Below are 27,138 nucleotides of genomic sequence, written 5' to 3' on the forward strand. Positions count from 1 at the left end.
GAGCTGAAGTCAGATGCTTAACCGATTGAGCCACCCAGGTGCCCCTGGCACTGTTTTTGAGATGAGTGAATACAAATAAATGCCTAATGTCAAGTGTGTAGAAAAGTATAAAGAATCAGATGAGGAACAACCATCTTTGTATAGCTAGTAGTCTCTGGTTAGTATTAATTTGTCTCTGAAGGGTTGAGAAAAGGATGTCTTTAGCCTCCCCACCATGTCTTCTAATTGTGTGTTTTAATTTTAACTTTTGCTTTTTAACACTGAATGGTGTGGTGTATTTTCTGACTTTTTTTTTCCTCCCCCTGCAGTCAGCTCCATATAAAACTGGGAGCAAAGGCACTAAAGCCCAGAGAGCAAAGCAGTTGGGATTAGAAGGAGCAGCCAGGACACTGCTTGAGAATCCAGGGCAGCTCAATCTGCTATCTTACATTAAACCCAATGTAAAAGGTACCAGCTTTACTTCAAGAGATCATCCCTGTTTCTTTTTCTTTTTCTTTTTTTCCAAATTTGAAAACTATGTTAAAAAAAAATTTCATTAAGTAATGACTATGCAAAAGAATATTATAGCATATAAAGAATAAATAATTCTAATAAAACAAATCCCCATATACCTCCTGCTTAGCCATCCAGCTTCTTCTTTTGATGAAGTGCCTGTTCTAGTCTTTTGCCCATTTTTATTTTGTGTTGTTGTTTCTCTTTTCTTATTAATTTATAAGTACTTTTTAAGATACTCTTTCTCAGTTATGTGTATTATAAATCTTATCTCCCAGTTTGTAACTTCTCTTTTCACTTTCTTTATGCTGTCTATTAAATAAAAAGAAAATAGAAGATCTTAATTTTGTAGTTGAATTATTAATCTTGTCAATTTTGCTAACCTTTTCTTTTAAGATAATTGCTTTCTTTTCCTTTTTAAATAATTTTTTCACATCCCAGTGTTATAAAGAATGTCCTATATTATCTTTTAAAATACTCTGTTTCTAAAAAATTATTTAATTACAAAAGTTGTATGTATTCTTTAAAAAGAATTTCAATGATTCTGACATACATGAGTTATAAAGTGAAGGCCTGCTTCCACACTTCTACTCTCCAGGTGTAAAGTTTCTTTTTTCTGAAGTGTATCTTCCTCTCCTTTTGTGTGTGTGTGCACAAGAGAGAATGAGATGGGAAGAGGGTAAGAGAGAGAATTCTAAGAAAAACCCAAGGAAAGTGACAACTGATGCATGTCAGGATACATTGGTTTTATTGACAAAATAAACCCTAGAGTGAGAGCTTTGAGTAAGCACGGCTTTTTGGGGGGAGTGCTCTGACAGGATGGGATGGGGAGATTGGTGCTCTCCTAATTCCTGCACTCATTCTAGTTTCTTTGGCCTTCTGTTGATTCTTTAGGCTGGGAGACTTAAGTGTCTATAGGGGGCAGTCTCTGATAAGAAATTCCACAGTATGTACTACTACACTGTAGAGAATCCTAGCATACTGTAACCTGTGTTCCTTTTAAACAATTCAGCAGTGTGAGTTTGTTATTAAAAAATTAAGGATGAGTGTCTGTAAAACTCCATATGTCTGTTCACATACAAATACACTTATCTTAATCTCTGTTTCGAAAAAGGCAATAATTAAAAGAAAAAGCAAATTAGTATTATTTGTGTTTAGAGATGGGTTGAAATGAGTAAAAGTGAAGTTTGTTTAATTTTTTTTTTAAATTTTTTAATGTTTATTTATTTCTGAGACAGAGAGAGACAGAGCATGAGTGGGGGAGGGCCAGAGAGAGAGGGAGACACAGAATCTGAAGCAGGCTCCAGGCTCTGAGATGTCAGCACAGAGCCCGACACGCGGCTCGAACTCACGGACCAGGAGATCACGACCTGAGCCGAAGTCGGACGCTTAACCGACTGAGCTACCCGGGCGCCCCCCTGTTTACTTTTTTAACGTGTGTTTTTTAGATTTTCAAATGATTGCAAATTTAATGTTTTAATAGTAGCTGAGACTGTATAGACAAGCATGAAGGTCAGCCACTGTGGGAACTTTCTTGGCCAGTGATAGTAGGTTTTCTTAGAATCAAATGTTGGAGTTTTCGGAATATCAGATGCGTAAAGTTTTGTTGTCTGTTCTTATTTTTCTCTTATGGTCGATTTCTTTTCCTTTCACCTCCTTTGGTACAAAGTTTTCCTTAGTTCACTCATATACTAAATTCCTACTGGATAGGTTTGATAACTGTATCTCTGAGTGGCTATATGTAGTGATGCTCATGGACTACATGGTGATGACACTTGGTGATACTTCTGATAATGCGGATCGGTCAAGGCTTATTGCAGCTAATGTAGTATTAGCACATGTATTGGACTTCCTGTTTGCTTTATTCCCTTTTTCTTTCACTCTTATCATAAATGTCAAAGAATTATAATTAACTCCAAACAATCTAGGTACTGGTTTTTAAAGTTCGCTTGGAGTGTTCTTTTCTTTGCTCTTTTAGGTTATCTACAGACTCATGATCACCCTCAGATCTCTTATTGTTTCTCTCAAGAAGTATTTTCATCATTCCCATCATTTCTCAAAGAAATGTCTAAGAAACCAGATATTTCAGTGTGAAGTAGAAGACACTTCTTGCCACAGACCAACAAGAATTTGATCTGAATCAGAAACATATAGATGCCACAAATGGAATACATCCTAGAATTTCCAGAATATCCCTGTTTTGTTTACGAAGAGAAGTAGCTGATTGCTCTGTTGTACAGAAGAGGTAGCCTTAGTGCAGATAAAGTGAAAGAAATGTTGGTCCTTCAGTTTTTGTTACATTTGTGGAGCTTTGAAGAATCTGTGGCTGGAAAGCTTTCACTACAAGAAAGGAAATAAGATTTTTGACTCCTGTAGTCCTTATTTTCTCCTGCTTTCATTGAGGTGCTAACCTTTGTGGACTTACATTATTCTTGGCTGTATTAAGCCCCAATGACCGAGTCTTTCTGATGGAAGAAGGTGCTTTTTCAAACACACAAGACTCTTTTCCAGTCTTTTCTCTTGAGAGGGCTTATGTAATTTGGATGAGTCCAGTGATTGATAATTTCTACCTCCCACTAAGAACCACTGCTCTAAGAGTTCAAGGCACCTCCCCAGCAGTGTTGGTTTTTTTTTTGTTTTTTTTTTTTTCCTTAAACTTGAATGAGCTTATCAGAATTATCTGGGATGCTCTGTAACACAAAAGTCCCAAAGCCTAGGAATCTGTGTTTGTAACAGGTACCTAGTATGATTGTATTCTGGGGTCCTTAGACTATAAAAACATTGCTCTAGAGCTCTAGCATAATTTTAATTATATAAGATTTATTAATTATAAAAACTTTACAAATTGTGTTCACCCAAAATGATGGGGGCTTTTCAGAGGTCTTTTGTTATAATAGCAAAATCTATAACTTCCTCTTTCTGTTCTCTCTCATCGATGGTTGTTATTGGAGATGGGTTCCATCTTCACTTTTCACTTATCACCCTGGTATTCTCATTAAACTTTGTGTAATGATGCTGTGAGGTGGTTTGGGACTCCAGGAGTTATTGCATAGTGACTGTTTTTCTAAGATGAAGACTGATCTAGGGAGATAGCTCACCAAGAACAGACATTTATTGACTGCTTACTGTATGTCACAGTTGTTCTAGGTCATTTACATAAATAGCCTTCTACTTCTCAAAGGTAATTCACTCCTGAAAATCCCCTCATGGGGAAATTCTCTTAAAATGTAAACAGAATTTGTATTAATTTTAATCGTTAAATTCCTTTAAAATAAATGTAGTTACTCAAGATTAGTTATAACAAAACTCAACAACGCATTTCTCTTTATTAATGTCTCCATAAGTCTGTCCTCCTGTTCTCTTCGTCTTTTGTACCTATTACTCATTAAAATTATGCTCTCAGAAAAACCTAATGATACTTAGTGCTTGTGTAACTCAAGCTTTAATGTAAAAAAAATAAGAAGCTTTAATGGAGATAGAACAATTAAGATAGAAGAAACGGAAGAAGGCAATGCAGATGATTTCTCTCAATGTATATAGAAGTTGATATCACAGGGGCTATAATGTTCAAGAGTCACTGCTATAAATTAGCAAACCGGAAGCACTTAGAAAGAACATAACGCACCATTGGTAGACAGTTCAACTATGAAATAGATGAACAATCACAAATAGCTCTTGTTTTGTGCTCCTGAGATTTGAGAAATTCAAGTGGGTCATTAAAAACGTGAGTAAACGGGGGCGCCTGGGTGGCGCAGTCAGTTAGGCATCCGACTTCAGCCAGGTCACCATCTCGCGGTCCGTGAGTTCGAGCCCCGCGTCAGGCTCTGGGCTGATGGCTCAGAGCCTGGAGCTTGTTTCCGATTCTGTGTCTCCCTCTCTCTCTGCCCCTCCCCCGTTCATGCTCTGTCTCTCTCTGTCCCAAAAATAAATAAACGTTGAAAAAAAAAATTTTTTTTTAAATGTGAGTAAACGCCTCAGAAGTCAAAATAGGAATATTAATAAAATTACTATTTGTAAAGGATAATTTTTCTAAGTGGTATGAGGTGGTATATCTTAGGTTATGACTCTGTTAATACATATTTCCCATAATACATTTAACCTCTGTAAATACTTTGTGAAGTAGGTACTATTATTTTTGCATTTTTATAGGAAACTGAGGCACAGAGAGGTCAAGTTACTTGCCCAAAGTCAGACATTTGGTAAGTAGTGAACTAGGATTAGACCAGGTAGATGGTTCTAGAGTTGCATTTTTCACCATTAGGTTATATGGTATGTAAAGGTCCTGTATTCTTGCTTTGGAGACTTGTTACTTTTTTTTCAGAGGTAAACTGGTCAGTGCTATGATACTTTTCTGTCTTAAGTTTTTCCGTTTAAGGGTTTATTTTGACTGGAATAAATTTATTGTGATTTAATTATAGATTAAAAAAAAAAAAAAACCAATCTGTAGTTCTTGCTTTTGTTTTCCCTCTTACCCATTTCTTAAAGGACTTTCAGCACTCCAGGATATTGAAACGGGAGTGCAGCATATTTTAGCAGACATGATTGCTAAAGACAAAGACACGCTTGACTTCATTCGGAAATTGTGAGTAACTCTTTTATAGAGTTCTCTGCTTTGTGGACTCATGCTGGTAAGGGTCATATGGTTAGTGCTAACACCAGTGTTCATTAAAAACTTTATTTTTGGACTGTTTTTTGGTAGCAGAACTCTTTGTTCAAGCAGCAGAGCCCTAATACATAAAACAGATAAAAGTAAAGTTGCTTTAATTGAATTCTAGGCAGGGCGCCTGGAACTCTGCCTGCTCATCCTCCTTACACTGAAACTCAATGGAGGGCTGTGAGGAACAGTTTAAAAACTATTGCGTGGTTACACAGCGTGTGCTAGAGAGATCCATGTTCATTTAGAGCGGGTGGCATGCTTTGTGAACATATGTGATGTGTGTACTATACATGTATTATATAATATCATTTAACTTTAATATCAGGTGAAGATAAAAGTGTTGACCTCAAAATGAATTTCAGCTGATGGAGAGAGCAGCTTATCCATGGTATCACAGTCCCAATTTATAAGAGATTAAAACCTCATGACCTAAGCCCTACTTGGGCCTTTGGATTTTATGCCTCATTAAAGAAAGATATCTCAAAACCCTGTTTTAATATATTTTTCAGCTGTCTATCAGCAGGCAAGACAGGGTTTTCCAGCAAAAACCTTTATGCTCTTACTCTTTCTCCACATCGCTGGCTGAGTGAGGTGTGCAGAGGAGAGGAAGGGGGAGATGAACCCGTGACTACCATCGCTTGTCAGGGTTTTTGTTAATCCAAGGGAGAGAACTTTCCTATTTCCTCAGTGGCCCTAGTAGGAATGAGTCAGAGAAGGAGAACTGCCCGGATTTTAATTGTGTTTTTGTAAGTAATTACACTGCTGAATTTGGCCTGTCATTGGAAGTTGTCCCACCACATCCTCTTGTTTCCCTTCTTTTTAGCTTTTACTGGGCTCTGACTGCTTCACTCAGTGGTTAGGAAAGATATCTAGACTAGAATTACCAATCTGGTATCTGTAGATACCAGATGGTATCTGAACTGACATAGGCATTTTATAGGAGGATTGATATAGACATAGCTCTGGAGGACCTATGCTAGCATGAATGGGCAGAGTCCTCTTTTGATGGGTCAGTACATTTTTATAGTTGGGCATCATTTAAAAATTTTTCATTTGGTAATGGCTTAAGTTTTTGCTAACGTTATTTCCATAAAAGGTGTTTCTTTACTAAGGCATAGTAATAACTATGCCTTAACTTTTTTTTGTTAATTTTACATTAATAAAGTATATTTGTAACTGCTTGTTTTGTGCATATTTATCTGAACAGGTGCCAAAATAGGTATATTTGCATCCAGTCATCTCTGGCGAAGGTGTCCTCAAAAAAAGTAAATGAGAAAGACGTTGATAAGTTTCTGCTCTACCAGAATTTTTCATGCAACATAAGAAACATCCAACATCATCAGGTAAATAAGGAAACTGCTTATCCATGCTGATAGTAATAATAATGATGATACTTTGAATTTGCCTACTACTTTGGTTTTTAAGGAATTAAGGTTTTTAAGGCAACCATTTTTTTTTCATATAAATTCTTATAATATTGTCATATCCTTCCCATTTCAAAATGGGGTAACTCAAGACCCAGAAAAGTTGCTAACATTGAGAATTATTAGTAGGGCTGACAATACACTGCTTCAGATATTTTGACTTTCTGGCTGGTGATCTTTTGTATTAGACTTTGCTTCTCAGTGTGCTTGGATTTGAGCTCAATTCTGGATCTTTTTCATATGACATACAAATTAGAGGTATTCTGATTTAGAATAAAGTGTGAGAGATCTCACTTAGTTGTATAAACATAGTTGTTTTATCTCAGTGTTTTAATTTCATTTTTCAGTTTACTGATTTTTTTCCTAATTGTAGTCATAGGTTGTCTCTACAGTGTATAAAGTGGCTTTTATGTCACATAGGGGAAAAAAAGATTATTTACAAACTGAAATTTTAATTACTGTTTTTTACCTATGTAGCACTTTTACCAGTGTTCTTTATTTCTTTGCATACTTTTGAGTTACTGTCCATTGTCTTTTCATTTCTGCCTAAAGTAATTCCTGTAACAATTAAATGTAGGGCTGGTCTATTAGTGACAGACTCCTTCAGTTTTTGTTCATCTGTAAGGTCTTAATTTCTTTCTTTTTTAAAATATATTTTTAATTGTGATAAAATACATGTAACATATGTGTTTAACTTATAATCTTACCATCCTGATCCTGGTTTTTTTTTTTTTAACTTTTTTTTTAATGTTTATTTATTTTTGAGACAGAGACAGAGCATGAACGGGGGAGGGTCAGAGAGAGAGGGAGACACAGTATTCGAAGCAGGCTCCAGGCTCCGAGCTGTCAGCATAGAGCGAGATGCAGGGCTCGAACTCACGGACCGTGAGATCATGACCTGAGCCAAAGTCGAAAGCTCAACCGACTCAGCCACCCAGGCACCCCATTTACCATCCTGTTTTTAAATGTACAGTTCAGTATTGTTAAGTATATTCACATTGTTGTACAGCCAATCTCCAGAACTTTTTCAGGATATAGAATTCGTGGTTGACATTTTTTTTTCAGCAGTTTGAATTTATCATCCCACCGTCTCGTGGCTTCCATGGTTTTGATGAAGAATCAGCTGTTGATCTTATTGAATCCTTAACACATAATGAATTACTTCTCTTACTTCTTTGAGGATTCTCTGGCTTTAGGTTTGGACAGTTTGATTATAATGTGTCTCACTGTGGATCTCTTTGAGTTTATCCCTCTTGGGATTTATTATGATTCTTGGGTGTGTTGATGAATGTTTTTTTTATCAAAACTGGGAAATTTGGGGCCATTATTTCTTCAAATATTCTTTCTGCCTCTCTCTTCTCTCCTGGGTCTCCTGTTATATGTATGTTGGTATACTTGATGGTGTCCCATAGGTCTCTCAGACTCTGTTTATTTGTTTATTTTTCTTCTCAGACTTCATAAATCACAATTGACCTATCTTCAAGTTTGCTGATGAAATTCTGCTTCCGCTTGCTCAAATTAACTATTGAACCCTTTTAGTAAATTTTTCATTTCAGTCATTGTAGTTCTTGGCTCAGAATTTCTATTTGGTTTCTTCTTATAATTCTCAACTCTATTTATATTCTGTTTTTGTTGAGACTGCATTCTCTTAATTCCCTTTAGGTCTCTGTCCATGATTTCCTTGAGCTTGGAGCATATTTAAAACAGTGGTCTAATTAAGACTAATGTCTGAGCTTCTTCAAGGATAGTTTCTGTCAGTTTCTTTTTTTTTCCCCTGTAAATGGGTCATACTTTACTGTTTCTTTGTATGCCTTGTGGTTTTATGTTAAAAACTTGACATTCTGAGTGTTATACATTGCCAACACTGAAAATCAGATCTTCCCCCCACCCCCATCCTTGGTATTTGTTGCTGCTATCTTTGGTGGGGAGGTTTGTTGATTTTTTTTTGTCGTTGTTTAGTGCCTTCTGAATTATTTTTGAAACATCTGTATTCATCTTTGTCATGTGTGACCACTGACATTTCTTCCATTAGCTTTGTGGACAGCTAGTTATTTGACAGAGGTTTTCTTAATGCCGGGAGCCAAAACAAAAAACAAACTCTCCCAAGTTCTTGCAGATTGGCTGTGTGTGGGTTGTCCTTCAACATTGGCCTAGAAAGGCTGTTTACACCTCTGCCTTAGCTTTCACTTCCTGTTTGCATGGAGCCCAAAGGTCCGTCAAAGGTGAAAGCTTAAGGTCTTTTCAGAGTGTTTGTCTTGTCCCAAGCATGCACGCAGACTCCCGGATTCTCTAATCTATGCAGGAACTTTACAAAGACTCTTTTCCCTTTAGTATCTAATTTTCAAGCCTCTTTTTCATTGAGGTTTTTTTGACGTTTGTTAGTTGCCCTGACTGTAATCCCTACATCTACTGTTAGCCCTCACCCCTCAACACTGTGGCACAATTATTTGCCTTTAAATACTTCTAACAAATGCCACTCAGGAAATGGCTTCTGTCCTGGGGAAGCTCTGAGGCAAAACAAAGGCCAGCCCTTGAGTCTGTCCTTCAGGGAGCCATCAAACAGGTCAAAACACAAGATCACAAATTTTTGAGAATATGATCCATGTCGCTCCCTCTGGCCCTAGCAACCTGCCCTAGGAATGAGGCTGTTATCTTCATGGCCGCTGCTCATCTACAGAGTGGAGGAGAGCAAATGGTGAGTTCAGAGTGCTCTTTTACCAAGATTCTGTGGCTTCTTGTTTCTTTAAGTGTTCCTCTGGTTGTTATAAGCTTTTTACTAGGGTCCAGAGTTCTGAAAAAGTTGATTCTGACAGTTTTTGCCAGCTTATTACTATTGTAGTAGGATGGACTTTTGGAGTTCCCTACTCTACCATGTTAGTGATGTCTTATGTAACAGCATCTTTAAAGTGTGATATGTAGTCCCCTTGCTCTATTCCAAAACCAGAATGTGGCTTTAACATTATAAAGTGTTCTTCTTTACTACATTTAATGGTTTTTAGCTTAAAGTCTACATTGGTATCAGGATTGCAACCTGTATTTTCTTTCTTTTTTAAAAATTTTTTAATGTTTATTTATTGTTGAGCAAGAGAGAAGGAGGGACAGAGAGAGAGAGAGGGAGACAGAGGATCTGAGACAGACTCTGCACTGACGCAGGGAGCCTGATGTAGGGTTTGAGCTCACAGACTGCGAGATCATGACCTGAGCCGAAGTCAGACACTCAACCAACTGAGCCACCCAGGCTCCCCTCAACCTGTATTTTCTTAATGGATATTGATTCCATTTTAATCTTAGCCCTACAGTTATATGAAATGCCTGGCCTTAGTCCTTTTGCCAAAACTTTCCAGTCCTCTTTTGGGTGAAGCTTATTCTCTAGTCAAATAGAGAGTTGGCAAAGTTTTTCTGTAGAGGACCAGAGAATAAATGTTTTAGATTTTCTGAGCCAGGTGGGTTTTCCGGCAATTACACAGCTGTCATTGCAGCATGAAAGCGGTCATAGATAATACACAAACGAGTGAGCATGGTTGTGTTTTAATGAAATTCTATTTATGAAAACAGGTGTTCATCTGGATTTGTCCCATGGACCATAGTTTACTGACCACTACTCTTCTGTATTTTTCAAGGATGGTATATATGAACAGTATTTTCTGAGTTCTAACACATTCACAATTGTTTCCTATGGGCTTGATACATGGACAGCTTGCATCAGTATATTTTTTGTTTTCACTTTCTTCCCTTAACTTTCTTAAATATGTTGCTCCACTGTTGTCTTGCTTTGTATGTTGTTTTAGAGAAATCAGATGGCAATCTAGTTCTGGTTCCTAGAAATGCCATAGATGTAGGTCCTATGTTATTTTATTTTCTTTATTAAGGTTTTATTTTATTTTATTTATTTATTTTTAATTTTTATTTATCTTTGAGACAGAGAGAGAGAGTGACAGAGCGCGAGCAGGGGAAGGACAGAGAGAGAGGGAGACACAGAATCCAAAGCAGGTTCCAGGCTCTGAGCTGTCAGCACAGAGCCTGACATGGGACTCAAACTCACAAACCACAAGATCATGACCTGAGTGAAGCTGGATGCTTAACTGACTGAGCCACCCAGGCGCTCCTTATTTTATTTTTAAATGGTTATGTATTTATTTTGAGAGAGAGTGATTACATGTGAGTGGGGTAGGATCAGGGAGAGAAGAAGAGAGGGAGAGAGAGAATTCCAAGCAGAACCTGATGCAGGGCTCTATCTCACCACGGTGAGATGATGACCTGAGCTAAAATCAAGAGTTGGGTATTTAACTGACTGAGCCAGTCAAGTGTCCCTCTTTATTAAGGTCTTATAGGAAGATGAGGGGGAGATTTGGAATCAAGAGATTGCCAGTTTTTCCAAACTTGGAAGTGCTCACTATAAACATTTTTAAAATTGAGTTTTTTCTTCCATCTGCATTTTACTGTTAAAAGAGAGGATAATGAAAAGATTAGAGTACATTACTTTTTGTGTCATATTTCTCATCATAACAGCTGTTAATTTTTGTAACTTATGATGATACAGATGTGAAAAGGTGTTTTTTTGGTGTAAGGTAACATGGAGATTATCCTACAAATTTTTCTTGAACACTTATTTTATATCAGTTCCTACTTGGAGTGTAGAGGTGACATGGTCTTTGCTCTTGTTGTTAGTATTATTTATATGTTCTAGATCTAACTCTTTTATGTGATAACTGATTTGTAAAACTTTTCTTCCATGTTATGTGTTCTCTTTTCACTTTCTTTTTTTATTTTTAATTTTTTTAATGTTTATTTATTTTTGAGAGAGACAGCATGAGTGGGGAGGGGCAGGGAGAGGGAGACACAGAATCCGAAATAGGCTCCAGGCTCTGAGTGTCAGCACAGAGCCCCACGTGGGGCCCTAGCCCATGAACCGCGAGGTCATGACCTGAGCTGAAGTTGGATGCTTAACTGACTGGCCACTCAGGCGCCCCTCTTTTCACTTTCTTAATTGTATCCTTTGAGGTATAATGTTATTGAAGTCCAGTCTGTTTACTTTTTTCCTTTAGTGATTGTTCATGTAGTATTATATCTAAAACCTTACCTAATTCATGGTCACAAGGATTTTCTCTTATATTTTCTTCTAAGAGTTTTATAGATTTAGTTCTTATGTTAAGGTCTAAGGTCAGTTTTGAACAATTTTTGTGTATGATGTGAGGAAGGCAACCAGCTTCATTTTTTTTGCAGTCAAATACCGTACCCCTGTAGCTTCATTCTTTTGAACGTAGCTATCCAGTTGTCTGGGCGTCACTTGTTGAAAAGACTGTATTTTCCCCAATGAACTGTCTTGGCATCCTTGTTGAAAATCAGTTAATTCTGGGCATATGCATTTATTTCTAAACTCTTTTAATTTTATTCTACTAAGCTATGTATCTATCCTTATGCCTGTACCACACAGTTGTGATTACTGTTAGCTTTGCAATAAGTTTTGAAATCAGAAGGTGGGAGTCCTCCAACTTTGTTCTTCTTTTTCAAGATTGACTCTGGGTTGCTTGAACTTCTATATGAATTGTAGAATTAGTTTGTCAGTTTTTGGAGAGAAGCTAGCTGGAATTTGATAGGTGTGCATTGAATCTGTAAATCAATTTGGGGAGTATTGCCATCTTAGCAATATTAAGCCTCTGGTTCATGAACATGGGATGTTTTTCCATTTCTTCAATTTCTTTTAACAATGTTTTGTAGTTCTCAGAGTTTACGTTTTGCATGTCCTTTGTTAAATTTACTCCTAAGTATTTTATTCCTTTTGTTGCTATGGTAAATGGAATTAAAAAAAAATACTTTCAGAATGCTTACTGCTAGTGTGTAGAAAGTGATTATCCTGAAATCCTGCTGAACTCCTTTTTTTAGTTCTGATAGCTTTATGGTGAATCCCTTAGGGTTTTCCATATATAAGATCATATTATCTGCAAATAGATATATTTCTTTCTTTTCAATTTAGGTGTCTTCTTTTTCTTTTTCTTGCCTAATTACTCTGGCTAGAACCTCCAGTACAATGTTGAAAATAGAAGTGGCAAGAGTAGACCCTTGTAATCTTAGAGGGAAGGCATCCAGTCTTTCACCATTAAATATGATGTTATCTGTGGAGTTTCTGTATGTGATTTTTATAGCATTGAAGAAGTTGCCTTCTATTTCTAATTTGTAGAGTGTTTTTATCATGAACAAAGCTGGAATTTTGTCAGATATTCTTTCTGCATATATTATGTAAGAAGATAATTGTGTAATTTTGTTTTTTATTTTATGGGTATCATGTATTATGCTAGTTGATTTCTGGGTGTTAAAGCAACTTTGCATTCCTGGAATAAATCCCTTTTGATCCTGGTGTGTAATCCTTTTTATATATTTATGAATTTGGCTTACTACTTTTTTATTGAGTATTTTCATGTCTATATTCATAAGAGATAATGATCTTAATTTTTTTCTTGCAATGTTCTTGTCTGGTTTGGGTATCAGGGTAAATAGAGTTGGGAAGTTTTCTATGGTATATTTTGGAAGGGTTTGTGAAGAATTGGTATTAATTCTTTAAATGTTTGGTTGAATTCTATGGTGAAGCTATTTGGGCCTGGACATTTTCTTGTGGGAAAATTTTAAATTACTAATTCAGTCTTCTTTACTTAATTTAGATCTTTTTGGATTTTCTGTTTTTATTTTACTGTTTGGCAGTCTGTCTTTTTAAGAATTTTTTTCATTTTATTTATGTGGTGTAATTTGACATGCAGTTGTTCATAGTATTCTGTTATGATCTTTTTTATTTCTCTAATTTCAATAGTAATGGCCCCTCTTGTTTTTGATTTTGGTAATTGGAATGCTTCCTCCCTTTTTTCTTGGTCTAATAAAAGGTTTGTTAATTTTGTGACATTTTCAGAGAACCAACTTTTGGTTTTGCTAGCATTATTTTCTATTATTTTTCTGTTCTCTTTTTATTTTCCCTCTATATTATTTCCTTTCTTCTACTTGCTTTAGGTTTGTTTGCTCTTCTTTATTTTTTTTTTAATTTTTTAATGTTTATTTTTGAGAGAGAGAGACAGCATGAGCAGGGAGGGGCAGAGAGAGAGGGAGACACAGAATCTGAAACAGGCTCCAGGCTCTGAGCTGTCAGCACAGAGCCTGATATGGGGCTTGAACTCACGAACCATGAGATCATGACCTGAGCCGAAGTTGGATGCTCAACCTACTGAGCCACCCAGGTGCCCCTGTTTGCTCTTCTTTAAAGGAGTGTTTTTAATATATTTTGAGACAATTACTCTTTTAATATATTCATTAAGAGATAGCTTGAACTGAATTTACATTTTTCCTTCATTTGTAATCTTTGTTATTTGGGACAGAGTAGTCTTAGAAAAATTATTATGTAAAATGAAGAAAATAAATACCTCACTGGTGGCTTTGAAAATTAAATGAGGTAAGTATTTAAAGTGCTTAGATGGACTTGACAATTAGTAAATGCTAAATAAATGGTGACAGTTAGTAGTTACTATTCCACATGGGAATTTGCATGTTTGTAAATCTCAGCCATAAATTTTCACAAATGTGAAAAATATATTTTTTAACTCCAGATGATCAAAAATTTTCAGTTAATCAAATCTGAAATGAGATTCTTAGATCACCAGTCTCCTTCTGTGAATGTCATAGGCTTTTACCAGTACTTTATTAAAATAATTTTTTTTAATATAAAGAAGTGATTATTTTTAAATACATTTTGGTAAATAAATGAATGAAAAATTCATATAGCTCTAGACTGGATAACTGCTCTTTTATTTCACAAATGTTGACTGATTAAATTGACCATTTATATATTTTGTGGATCATCAGTCTTTGCCATATATGTTTGCATTCAGATCCTGGCAATTAACCGTGGGGAAAATTTGAAGATACTGACTGTTAAGGTCAACATTTCTGATGGCGTGAAGAATGAATTCTGTAGGTGGTGCATCCAAAACAGGTCTGTTTATAGATTTTTAAAGAATTTCTTTCGGGGCGCCTGGGTGGCGCAGTCGGTTAAGCGTCCGACTTCAGCCAGGTCACGATCTCGCGGTCCGTGAGTTCGAGCCCCGCGTCGGGCTCTGGGCTGATGGCTCAGAGCCTGGAGCCTGTTTCCGATTCTGTGTCTCCCTCTCTCTCTGCCCCTCCCCCGTTCATGCTCTGTCTCTCTCTGTCCCAAAAATAAATAAACGTTGAAAAAAAAAAAAAAAAAAAAAAAAAAAAAGAATTTCTTTCTTTTCTAAAATAAATATAAATGTTGTGTATGTTTAAATAGGAAACAGGTTGTATTGAGTATTTAAATAAATTATTCATATTACTTATCTCTAGGGAGAGGGATTTTTACTTAGTACTTTTTTGTACTGTTGGAATCTTATAATAAGAGTGTTTTCTCTTATGAAAAGCTAAATTAACAAAAACATGCTGTATATGACAGATCTGAAATGTTTTGATCATTAAGGATAATTGAAGCAGAACTATAATTTGTCAGATATTATATATAAATCTCTAAAGCTATATATGCAGTTTACCTAAAATATTTTGCACAGTAAAGATGATTGCAGTTAACATTAAATTTATTGGAAATTTCAGAGAAATCTCTAAGCTTATGTAACTTTTTATTATCTTTTTTCATTTGTTAACAGAACCTTTTAAAATTGCACCATATGTTTGTATAGAACTTCTAACTTTTAGTTTTCCCTTTTCAGAGTGTATTTGATCCTTATAACAATCTGGTTCGTTGGTAGAGCAGATTTGTAGCTGCCATTTTGTGAGTGAGAAAACTGATACAAAGGTCAAGAAGATTGCCTGGCAGTTAGGATATGTAGTACTGTGTAACCTTAAGTTAGGGAGATTGCTGGGAAAGCTATTTGAAGAGTCGGATGAATTTTTCTTTGAGAGGAACCGGTACTGTGTACTTTAGAAATTAGCTTTCTCATCCAACATAGTACTTTCATCAATTCATTGGAAGCCGCTTTGCCAAAAACCAGTTCCATGAAGGATTAACTTGCTTAATGACCAAATAATGCTAACCAAGGACTCATGAAGTGAAATGTCTATCTCCATGTTACTCAATAGGTAAATTGTGTAAGCTAATTATGTTATAGCCATACATGGAATTCTGTGCAGCCATCTTGAAAAGTTGAAGATGAGCTGAGATAGAGCTGAACTTGAGATACAAACATGTCTTACTGGGTTAAAAAGACAGCTTATAATTAGTATTTATAGTATGGTTTCATTAATGGCAAAAAATGTCTGTGTGTAAGAACATTTTTTGGAAAAATACAAATGATCTATTCCATAGCTCTGGTGTGAGATTTTAATTTTCTGTTGTATACTCTCCTGTGGATTTTGTAGGTGTTTTTTTAGTGAATGTTTATTTTCTTTCTAAACAAATAAATTTCATTAAAAATAAAAAGGGAATAAATACCTAAAAGAAATCATAGATTTAAACAGTAGTGTGAAGAAATTAGATAGTTTTAATTTAAAATAAGATGAAACTCTGAGATAGTTGCATAGAAAGAACAAAATCTTGAGGCCCCTGGGTGGCTCAGTTGTTAAGCATCTGACTCCTGATTTTGGCTCAGGTCACAGTCTCATGGTTCGTGGGATTGAGCCCTGCATCAGGGTCTGTGCTGATGGTGCGGATTGGGATTCTCTCTATCCCTCTTTCTCTGCCCCTCTCCCGCTCGGCTCTCTCTCTCTCAAATGTAAATAAGTAAACATTTAAAAACAAAACAAAGAAACCCAAAATTCTAAGAAGCAAATATATCTGAGTTTGAATTCCAGTTATATTACTTCTTACCCTTGTGACTATGAGCATGTTATTTCTTTCTCAGTTTCATTATTGTCTAAATGATAAGTAATACCTTTTTCACATATTTGAGAGAAGTAAATGATAGTCCATTTAATTGTGTAGCCTTCAGTGGTATCTTTTATTACAAAGTAGTGGGATTATTGTGCATATTTCCTTTTTAGAAATATCTTTTATAAATAGGGGGACAACTTCCTAATAAGGAAGTATTAGTTATGGTTTTAGCCTATTATCTTCATACTGAGTAGATGTTAAGGAGTGGTTTCCTTACAGTGATTTAAATGGTTTTTCTTGGTTCATCTATATTTTATTTTATTCAATTCTTCCTCAATTGAGTAATTGGTAATATTATTTAACCTATACTATAATACTTTACTATGGTATAGTGATATGTTTCAGTTACATTCTAGAAGCTTCTCTGTATATAGATAATTGAAGAAACACTTCTATGGGAAGTAAAGACCCGAAACAAGAGCTAGCTAAATTATTTCTCTGGGAACCAAAGAACCATTCTCAGGGAATTGTTTTCTTTTTTTAAAACACATTTGAATGACTGGAGATGCTTACTCAAATCTTTCCTTCTTCATCCTCTTCTGTTTTGTTTATTCTCTATGCCCCTTCTTCTTTCACCTTCCACCTCTCTCATGTATTCATCCATTCAGGTTATATGCTAGATGCTGGGGATCCACCTGTAGCCTTATGCTACAGATAAATACGCTGTTTGTCCTTGGTGACAATATAGTTTAATGGAGAAGATCCTGACAAGTGGTTAAGGGTATGCTGAGGTCATAAAGGAGAACTGCAGTGTTTCATGAGTCTGTAACAGGGAACCCTAATGGAGTCTGGGTTGCATGCATATGTAGGTCAGAGACAGAAGGAGAGGAACAAAAAGCAACATGAAATGACAATTGACTTGTAGGCATGGGCCGGATCGATCATACCTAGCTTTCTAGACAGGGAAGGATTTTGTTCTTCTTTATCTTAAGGGTAATGGAAAGCCAATAAAAGGTTTAAACAGAGGATTATCATAATGATCAGTTTGCATTTTAAGATCACTCTGGCTCAGTATAGGGAATTATTTGGAAGGAAACCAGAGTAGATGTGGGGGCAAGAGATAAGGTTTAAGGAAGACTGTTGAGGCTTCCAGAAGGATCAGATAGGCAATGTTAAGGATTCCTGGTTTCTTCCTACTAGCAATGGGGAAACCTTGGTTTGGCCTTAAAGGGAATGACCCCCAGCAGATATCAGGTACATACATCTAAAAAAATCTCTCCTTTAGGGCCTTCCTGCCTCTAAGGACTGTCTTCCTATCTTATTGTCTCATGACCCAGGACTGTGTTCTCTCCTAACTTGCCAAGCTCCATAGCATGATGTGTAAGACGCTTAGTGATCTGAGCTCTGCCATGTTTTCTAGCCCCCTCTACCCCCATACCTGCTCCTGGCAGTTATGCTCTAGCAGTACTAATCTACTTGTAGTCACTTAGACTCATCATGTGCTTTCATGCCTCTGTGCTTTTTCATATGCTATGGTTTCTTACCAGTATGCTTTTCTTTCTGGGTCTTGTTTGATAAAGCACAGTTAATTTTTTCAAAACCCATCTCAGATGCTTCTTCTGGGACATCTTTCTTGACATTGGGCTCTCCAAATTAATAATAACAGTAATAATAATATTAATTTTAATATTAATTATGTGTATCCAATTCATATCCTACTCCTCCCTACCCCTCATGCCCTCAGATAAAGGTGACAGTAGAGAGTTACAGAGATTTGTGTGGAAAGATGTATGTCCTGAAAGCACTTTCATTTAAATTAAAAAACAAAACTATATGCTACTCAGATAACAATCTTCTATGGAAGGGATTCAATTAGTTATTATGAAATCTTTGGTATACTATATAATTGATTCTTGAATGTTTATTCACTGAAGTTTAGTTAATTTCCTACCTGAGATAAGTAAGGGAGATGACAGTGTCCCTAAGGTATATTAATGGTTTATTTTATTATTATTTATAAAGTAAATATTTATTAGTGGTTTATATTTAAGAGTCATTGAAGGGCAAGGGCAGAGATACTCTAGATGGATGGAAACACAGAAGGGGTAAGGCTGAATCTGTCCTTTTTAGCTTATGCTTTTCTCTTATTGTTCTCTATCCAGTGTCCACTAACATTTGATTCTCTGACATTTATATCCATCAGCATGTGTGCAGATACACTGCATGGTAGAGCACTACAGCCTGAGGAGTAGAGTGAGTTCTACTCAGGAATGGCAAGAGGCAAGAGTTAAAACAGTTTGTCCTTTGCTCAGTCTGCTCTCTCAGGAAGAGATAAAGAAATGGGGCAAAGAGGATACATGTTTGTCTTAGCTTTGATGCCATAACAAAATACCATAGACTAGGTGGCTTAAAGAACAGAAATTTATTTTCTCCCAGTTCCGGACACTGTAAAGTCAAGGTGCAGGCTGATTTGGTTTCTGGTGAGAACCCTCTTCTCGGCTTGTAGACTGCTGCCTTCTCACTGTGTCCTCACCTGACTGGGAGAGAGAGGGATGGAGAGAGGGCAGGCTCTCTGATATCTTTTCTTTCAAGGCACTAATGCCATCATGAGGACCCTTACTCTCACTACTGTATTTAAACCTAATTATCTCCCAAAGGCCCTATCTCCAAATAACATCTCACTGGGGGTTAGAACTTCAATATATTAATTTTAGGGGACATAATTCAGTTCACAGCAGTGCATTAGTCATTTTCTGGTGACTTTTTTTTTTTCTGGTGACTTTTTTATATCTTAATATTTTCACCATTATTAATAATGCTTCGGGAGACTCTTCCCAGAATAAGAAAGTTTTTTCCTCCTTTAAGTTTTATGTATGGATGTGGTTACCAGGTTTTTAAAAATAAGAACTCCAGATGTCATAGTAATAATTTCCAGACATCACAGTCTTTCCTCACAGATTATGTTACTTTGGCTTCGATAAAGTTTCCCCCTCTTCTGTTCCACTTCCTCTCCCCTCTTCAGGAGCCCTTTCATGGTCTTGTTATTGTTACATCAGTTTTAGTGTAGGCTTTTCTTTTTTGCAGGTGGAGACCACGTGGCTTTGCAAGGCCGGAGTTAATGAAGATCTTACACAGTTCACTGGATGATTCTTTTAAACGCCTTATTTATCCTCTCCTCTGTAGAGAGTTCAGGTATGCATCTTATTTAATTTTATATACCATTTATTATTATGTATGGTAATACATACATTACCATTAAAGCATGAAGTAAATATTTGTTGATCCACTAACCAGTCCAAAGAACTGAGTCAGAATCACAAAGTAATTATAGTTAAGTCTCGATTTCAATCTGTAGAGGCAGTCACATGCATAGATCACAAAATGTAACTCTTAGTTACAACATACTTTTCAAATCTTGACCACTTAATGTATACCCCTTCCAGTCTTACAATACCAGTTTTGCACTTCGACAGCCAAGACAGGCAAATGGTTTTATTGATGAGAGATTTGACTTGGGAATAATAAACCAAGAAGTTAATGAAGAATTTAGTTGGAAGCGGTTTTTGGAGATAAGAGAAACAAAGACACCATAAGGAAATCCATGGAGCACATGATGCATTTCTTACTATGAAGAGAGAAGGCTAATATATACGTTTTAAACTCCCAACTGGGAGTTATTTGGGTGACTATTATCAGCAATGATGAGTGAATATTACAGGAGATGATTAAAGTGACCATCTAAGTGGACTAGCAGAAGGACTAAGAGTTACAAAGAACTGCGGAAGAGCTAAGGTGCAGATTGTGAGTTTTTGTCGGGGAGGAGACGGAAAGAAGTTGTGGGAGGCAAAACCCTCTTTCCTGCTTCTCTCTTGCCTTTGTAGTCAGTCTTCAAACCCGCCATTCCTTTCTATATTCCTTCCTATGTGCTTTAGACTTTTCTTCATTCTCTTTTATGGGTTTCAGCAAGGATTACTTGAGAGTAGATTTCTAGCCATCTCTTCAAGCTCACTAGAATTGATAGCAACCTTTATAATGTTTGGCTGTTTTTCTTTTACTGGACTTGGCCATTGACTTTGGAGGTGTTATGAGCAGGGTTTGAGGAGGGGCGCCTGAGTGGCTCAGTTGGTTAAGCGTCCGACTTCGGCTCAGGTCATGATCTCATGGTTTGTGAGTTCGAGCCCCGCATCGGGCTCTGGGCTGACAGCTCGGAGCCTGGAGCCCGCCTCAGATTCTGTGTCTCCCTCTGTCTGCTCCTCTGCTGCTTGCACTCTGTCTCTCACATTGTCTCAAAAATAAACAAACATTAAAGAGCGGGGTTTGAGGAGGTACTATTGAAAAAGACACACAGCTTTTTTAACCAGCTTCTTTTTATCAAAGTCATGCATTTTCTTGATTCATCCTTCATAGCTCAGTTGTCCCTTAATATTGTTTCGGTTTGAATCCTATTTCATTTCAAGTCTGTGTGAGGTACCATCTCTTGCTTTTGAGTGCTAGGGCATAAAATTTTAAAATAAGGGATTTTGTTTATAATGAAGGAAAAAGAGAAAATTACTTTATTCAAAATTTTATTTCCTTTTATATATTTTTTCTTTATCTTGTTTTTTCATATTGCATGAAATGTCCAGTAGTGCTTTTGACATTTTTGCATACATTTGATTTGAGTAGCTTCACTGCCTATGGAATGATTTCACTGAGATTTTAATGTAAGCCATTTGGGTGTGGGTGTGTTAATGTATAACCCTTCTTTGACTTATATTAGCAGTGGGCAAGCAAGACCACTTTTCTTCTCTTTTTCTAAAATGGCTGTGGTTAAAAAAAATATGTATCTTATTTTAGTCTGTAAGTTGGTTTGCAGACATTGTCTGCAGATGTGTCTCTTGATAGAAATACTTGTAATTACCTGAACAGCAATTGAGGGAGAAAACTCCCAATTGATTTTTCTTTAAAGAAAATTAACTTGATTCTCTAATTAAAAAGAAATTTGTCCTAATGTAGAAAAATTGAAAGAATTAGTAAAACATAAAGAAAAAAGCTCACAAAATTTCACTACCTAGAGATAATCATGAACATATACATTCAGTTCAGTTGACTATATATATATATAAGGCAGTCTACTTTGGATTTCTTATTTCTGCAAATGTCAAGATGATTCATCCATGTGTCATTTTTCACACTTATCTCTTTCATCAATCCTACATTGTCAGTTACCAAGTGCTGTCTATTCTCCCATCCATCCTTTATCATACCTTGAATTTCGCCTCCTCTTATTCTCTGTGGTTACGGTTTTAGTTCAGGACATCATAATTAGTTGTCTGGATTACTCTTCTAGGGTCATAGATGATCTCTGTCTTTATTTTGCAATAACACATTTCACTTTGCCATCCTAAAACTCTCATCTGATTATTTCATGCTCTTCTACTTAAAATTCTTCAATGGCTCTTCTTTGTCTCTAGGATTAAATCCAGGCTCTTCAGAAGAACATGCCTAACCCTTTGTGGTTGGATTTTGTTTTGACTTATATCTTGGTATTTCTTTTTACCTTAGCATATGAAATTACTTGGTTTTCCATTGCCTGGAACATTTCCTCTATGTCTTCCATCCACTCTCTCTACCTTTGTTTTCTTATTACTCTATTAGTTTTTTTTTTTTTTTTTTTCTATTAGTATTCTTAATTCACCTGAGAAAGTTCTCCAGTTTAGGGGCACCTGGGTGGCTCAGGTGGTTCAGCATCTGACTCTTGATTTTGGCACAGGTCCTGATATCAGAGTGGTGAGATTGAGCCCCACATTGGGCTCCTTGCTGGGCTTGGAGCCTGCCTAGGATTCTCTCTCTCTCAAGGGGTGCCTGGGTGGCTCAGTTGGTTAAGTGGCTGACTTTGGCTCAGGTTATGATCTCATTGTTGTGTGAGTTCAAGCCTCATGTCAGGCTCTGTGCTGACAGCTCAGAGCCTAGAGCCTGCTTCAGATTCTGTGTCTCCCTCTGTCTCTGCTCCTCCTCTGCTCATGCTCTGTCTCTCTCTCTCCTTCAAAAATAAGTAAACATTGAAAAAAATTAAAAAAAAAACCTCCCTGTCTCTCCTGCCCTCCCCCACTCACACACACACACAAATGTGCATGTGCTCTTTCTCTCTCTTAAAAAAAAAAAAAAAAAAAAAAGACTCAAGACAGAAAAGCAGAAATTAGTTAGCTGTGTCTTCAAATGTTTTTTTCATTTTTTAATGTTTATTCATTTTTGAGAGAGAGAGAGACAGACAGACAGACACAGTGCACCAGTGGGGAAGGGGCAGAGAGAAAGGGAGATACAGAATCCAGAGTGGGCTCCAGGCTCTGGGTTGTCAGTACAGAGCCTGACACAGCGCTTGAACCCACAAACCATGAGATCTTGACCTGAGCTGAAGTCGGACACTTAACCGACTAAGCCACCCAGGCAGCTGTGTGTGTCTTTGGGTATGTAGATAACTGTACCTCAGCACTGATATGAAATGTACTTTGAGTGGCTTTTGTACTCTTTTCTTGTGGCCGTGGCATGAATTTCTTAACCTAATCTAGTGGTGAAGACATGCTTGTTATGTCTTAATACAAAATTCATTAAGAATTTCAGGACATGATAATGTTCAGGGCTTTTGTTAAGATGAATGGTGTTGAAAACTTAGTTTCCAGTGGACTTTAAGTCCATCGTGGACATATATATTTTATTCTAGAAAAAGTTTTAAAATTAGACTCTTACTAACTTCTTTGGAGTAAGCTGGGAAGTTATGTACATGAGGCAAGATTCTGGACTGCTTACTGGTATCCTTGATCATGTCACATCTCTGTGAGAATGACAGGGTGGGGACTCAATGTGGGGAATGGAATTGAATGATTAGATACTCAGATTCGTACAGATAAAAGTGTAAAAGTTTAAGTGTTGATAGAAGAGATTACTTAGGATTTGATAATTTATCACTAATTTTGTGTTTGTGGGGCACCTGGGTGGCTCAGTCAGTTAAGCGTCCAACTTTGATTCAGATCATGATCTTGCAGTTTGTGAGTTCGAGCCCTGCTTCGGGCTTTGTGCTGACAGTTCAAACCCTGGAGACTGCTTCAAGTTCTGTTTCTCCTCTCTGTTTCTCCTTTGCTCACACTCTGTCTCTCTCTTTCTAAAAATAAAGAAATGTTACAAAAAAATTAAAACAAAAACTAATTTTGTGTTTGTATTTTTAATCAGCTGGTAAGCTTTAACTTGACATTCTATGTGATGTCCAAGTCTTTATATGCTCTATTTCTCTCACATACACAGATATTTATAGATATTGATTTTTGCATAGAGCAGATAGAGAAGGAATATAGGTATGACAAACTCCTCAGATTTGCTTCAGAATTATTTATGGTAACATGTATTACTGCAGTTAGCAAAAATCGACTCATAGTATAATTTTATATATGATGTTTTTTCCTTTATTTTTTATTTATTCTTTATTTTTTTTGAGAGAGAGTGGAGGAGCAGAGGAGGGACAGAGGGAGAAAGAGAGAATCTTAAGCAGGTTCCATGCTTAGCGCAGAGCCTGACATGGGGCTTGATCCCACGATCCTGACATCATGACCTGAACCTAAATCAAGAGTCTGTCACTTAACTGACTGAGCTACCCAGGTGCCCCTCCTTTATTTTGTTACAATAAGTATTCCTGTGAAGAATAAGTGGAATGAATTTTGTTCTTTTTCAGGAAGAGAGTTTGGGTGAATGAAAAACTAAATCCGTTCTTTTTCCTTTTATTTTTCGGTTTCTAAAGGGCCAAACTAACATCAGATGCAGAGAAGGAATCAGTAATGATGTTTGGACGGAACCTTCGTCAGCTCCTTTTAACAAGTCCTGTTCCAGGGCGCACCCTGATGGGGGTGGATCCTGGTTACAAACATGGTTGCAAATTGGCTATAATTTCTCCTACCAGTAAGCACATCTTTCAGCTTTTCAAATAAAAGTTGGTTGGCTGGTCATAACTTTTACATGGTATATGTTGTGAGGGTTTGGAAATTATGTTAATTTTTGAGGCTTAGAAAATGGTTGTCTCACATATATGGAAACTAGAAAATCAAACTTCATATTTGCCTTCTTTGGTGACCAAAAGTCTCAACACATTACTATCATTTATGACCTTTCCTATGTCACAGTGGAGATATTGAGGATTAACTAGGCTCAAGCTTTAATAACTATCCTCTAGCAACTTCTGTTTATTGTAGTGTATTTATATATGATGCATTTTAACTCTGTATATATTTTAATACCAGAAATTTTTGTTTTGCCCAGCATTTTTTCCCTTACTCTCTACTTTTTCTATTGCTCTTTATTTCTTACTGCATTTCTGTGTTATTATTTGAGATCATTTTCTTTCTGCCTGACACTCTAACTTGTTAAATTTAGTGTGGGGTCAGCTGGTGACAAATTGTGTCAGTTTTTGTCTAAAATGTTTCTGATTTGCCCTTGTTTTTTGAAGGATATTTTTGCTGGGTATAGAATTCAGGATTGGTGTTACTTTCAGTACTTTAAAGGTGTCATTTCATTTTTTGTTAGTGTTTTTTCCCACCTCTGGCTACTATACTTTTTGTTGAGAATGAAAAATCAACCAAAAATCTTATTATTGCTCCTTTGAAGGTAATGCTATTTTTTTTCCTCTGACTGCTAAGATTTTCTTTGTGGTTTTCAGAGATTTTCTTATGATGTGCTTAGTTGTGTGTGTGTGTTTGTTTTGTTTTTTGCCGGGTTTTTTGCATGAATTTGGCTTGGGGCTTGTAGAGCTTTTTCCATTTCTTTCTGGGATTCCAGCTACATGCATATTAGATCTTTCAACTTCTTCTGTTTTTCATTCTTCTATTTTCTATTGTTTGTCTTTATATTAATTATGTTTTATTGTATGTCTGATCTGCAATTAAAGCTATCTATTGAGTTCGTTATTTAAATTTCTATGTTTTTAAGTTTTGGCATTTTCATTTGGTGCTTACAAAAATTCATTTCAGTTCTATAGTGAACTTCTTCACTTTAAATTTTTTTAACTTTTATATTTTTCTTATACCTTATGGTTCTCTTATTTATTTATATTATTGTATGCTATTATAGATTACATGTAATATATATATATAAAAGGATATTATTATATCCTGTTATATTTATTCTTGTGTTTCTTTTGGTTTTGTTTTTTCTTTCTAAAATAACTTTTTCTTTTATGCTAATTCACTTTTGAATTCTCTCATTTCTGGGGTTTTTTAATTCTGATTTATGTTATTCTTTTTTTTTATGATTTTTTTTGTAGATCATTCTTCTATATTAGGTTACCATTTTTCTCTGTTTTGTGGACACATCTTTCTGTGTCCTCTTTTTAATTTCCTGTTTTTAAAAAATAATCATTTTATATGGCATTTAATTGTGATCCTTTTCTGTTGGTCAGTTTTATATAAAATTCATTTTCTCCAACTTTTAGGATAGAACACCAGGAAAGGTTTTCTAACAGTATATCTCTAGAACTATCACTTATTTTTTTCCCAAAATTATTGTGGGGGAAAAGCTCCTCTGTATCTATATGAATAAAGAGATGGTCTTCTACTTTCTAGAGTCTGTTTTCCCAATGCTTTCCTCCCTTTTACTGGGACTTTCACTCCCTTTTCCTTTGCCCCTTTTATCCTTGCCTTGCTCAGTGTGGATATGATTCTCAACAGTTTGTCCTCAGTTGGGGTTTTTGTCTTGAAAAGCATATTCTTCTTGTTTGTTTCAAGAGTTCATAGAGAGCAGGGTTTTCCAATCCTGCCTGAACTCAATGGGCAACCTTTATACTGACCTATAAATTAAGAGTGTGCAAAGGTCTTTTTCCCAGGGAAGTGCTTTTTGATATTTTTGGTCCATGAGATACTTCATTGCTTCTTTCTTCTTGCTCCCACAGAAATGCCTGTACATGTCGGCCTTGATAGTTATGTTATTCCCAATTGATCATCCTTTGGTTTTCTGGAGATGCTTTATTATAGATATAGTCATGGGTTTTTGATTTTGCAGTTCTACTTGGTCTGTTTTTTTTTTATGGTGTACATGTTTACAGTAAATGGGAAGTATATTTTATTAGTGTTTTTTCCTGCATCTGTTGAGGTAACATATGTATTTGTGTTTGGACATGATATTATTTGTACTGCTTGTAAGATAACTTTTTAAAAATACCATATACACTCCCACACGTATATATGTATGTATATATTTTCAATCTGTTTTGGTAAGACATTTCCAAGAATTTATCCATTGCATCATTTAATCTGAATTAACATGAAGTTGATTATCATAGTCTGTGTATCTTTTTAATGTGTGCTGAAGCTCCAGTAATATCCTCTTCTCATTACTAATATGATTTATTTGTATCTAACTTTTTTTTAAGTTATTTGTGTCTTCTTTCTTTCTCTTGATAAGTATTGCGAAAAGTATGTGTTTTTCTCAAGTGATTTTTAACTTTAAACTTCACCAATCCCCTCTATTATATATATTTTTTTCTGTTTCATTAATTTCTGTTTTTAACTTTATCATTGCTTTCCTTCTCCTTTCTTTGAGATTTTGTTGTTTTTTTCATAACATTCTAAATTGGTCACTTAGTTCATTATTTCTGTTCTTGAGGTCGTTACCATCAAATATATTTTTCACTGAAATATAATATAGAGAAGCACACAAGTCATAAATATGCAGCTGAAAGAATTATACAAGGTAAAGAAATTCACATATCTGTAACCCAAAAGAGGAAATAG

At 36.0% G+C, this 27,138-nt stretch overlaps 1 protein-coding gene across 6 annotated transcripts in view; it reads left to right on the forward strand.

Annotated features, from left to right (window-relative positions):
• SRBD1 (S1 RNA binding domain 1) overlaps positions 1-27,138 on the forward strand; it is a 228,453-nt gene that overhangs the window by 29,664 nt on the left and 171,651 nt on the right. For all 6 annotated transcript variants that reach the window (XR_015249241.1, XM_086701187.1, XM_086701186.1 and 3 more), the window contains exons 7-12: positions 309-447; positions 4,978-5,074; positions 6,357-6,492; positions 14,442-14,545; positions 19,475-19,582; positions 24,159-24,316. Coding sequence is in view for 5 of the 6 variants with exons in the window: in XM_086701187.1 (XP_086557313.1) it covers positions 309-447; positions 4,978-5,074; positions 6,357-6,492; positions 14,442-14,545; positions 19,475-19,582; positions 24,159-24,316 (742 nt within the window). In the remaining variant the exon portion in view is untranslated. The remainder of the gene's footprint in view (positions 1-308; positions 448-4,977; positions 5,075-6,356; positions 6,493-14,441; positions 14,546-19,474; positions 19,583-24,158; positions 24,317-27,138) is intronic.

This window comes from Puma concolor, chromosome A3 (genome assembly GCF_028749965.1).
Source record: "Puma concolor isolate L17-30 chromosome A3, mPumCon1.1.hap2, whole genome shotgun sequence".
Taxonomy (NCBI): Eukaryota; Metazoa; Chordata; class Mammalia; order Carnivora; family Felidae; genus Puma; species Puma concolor.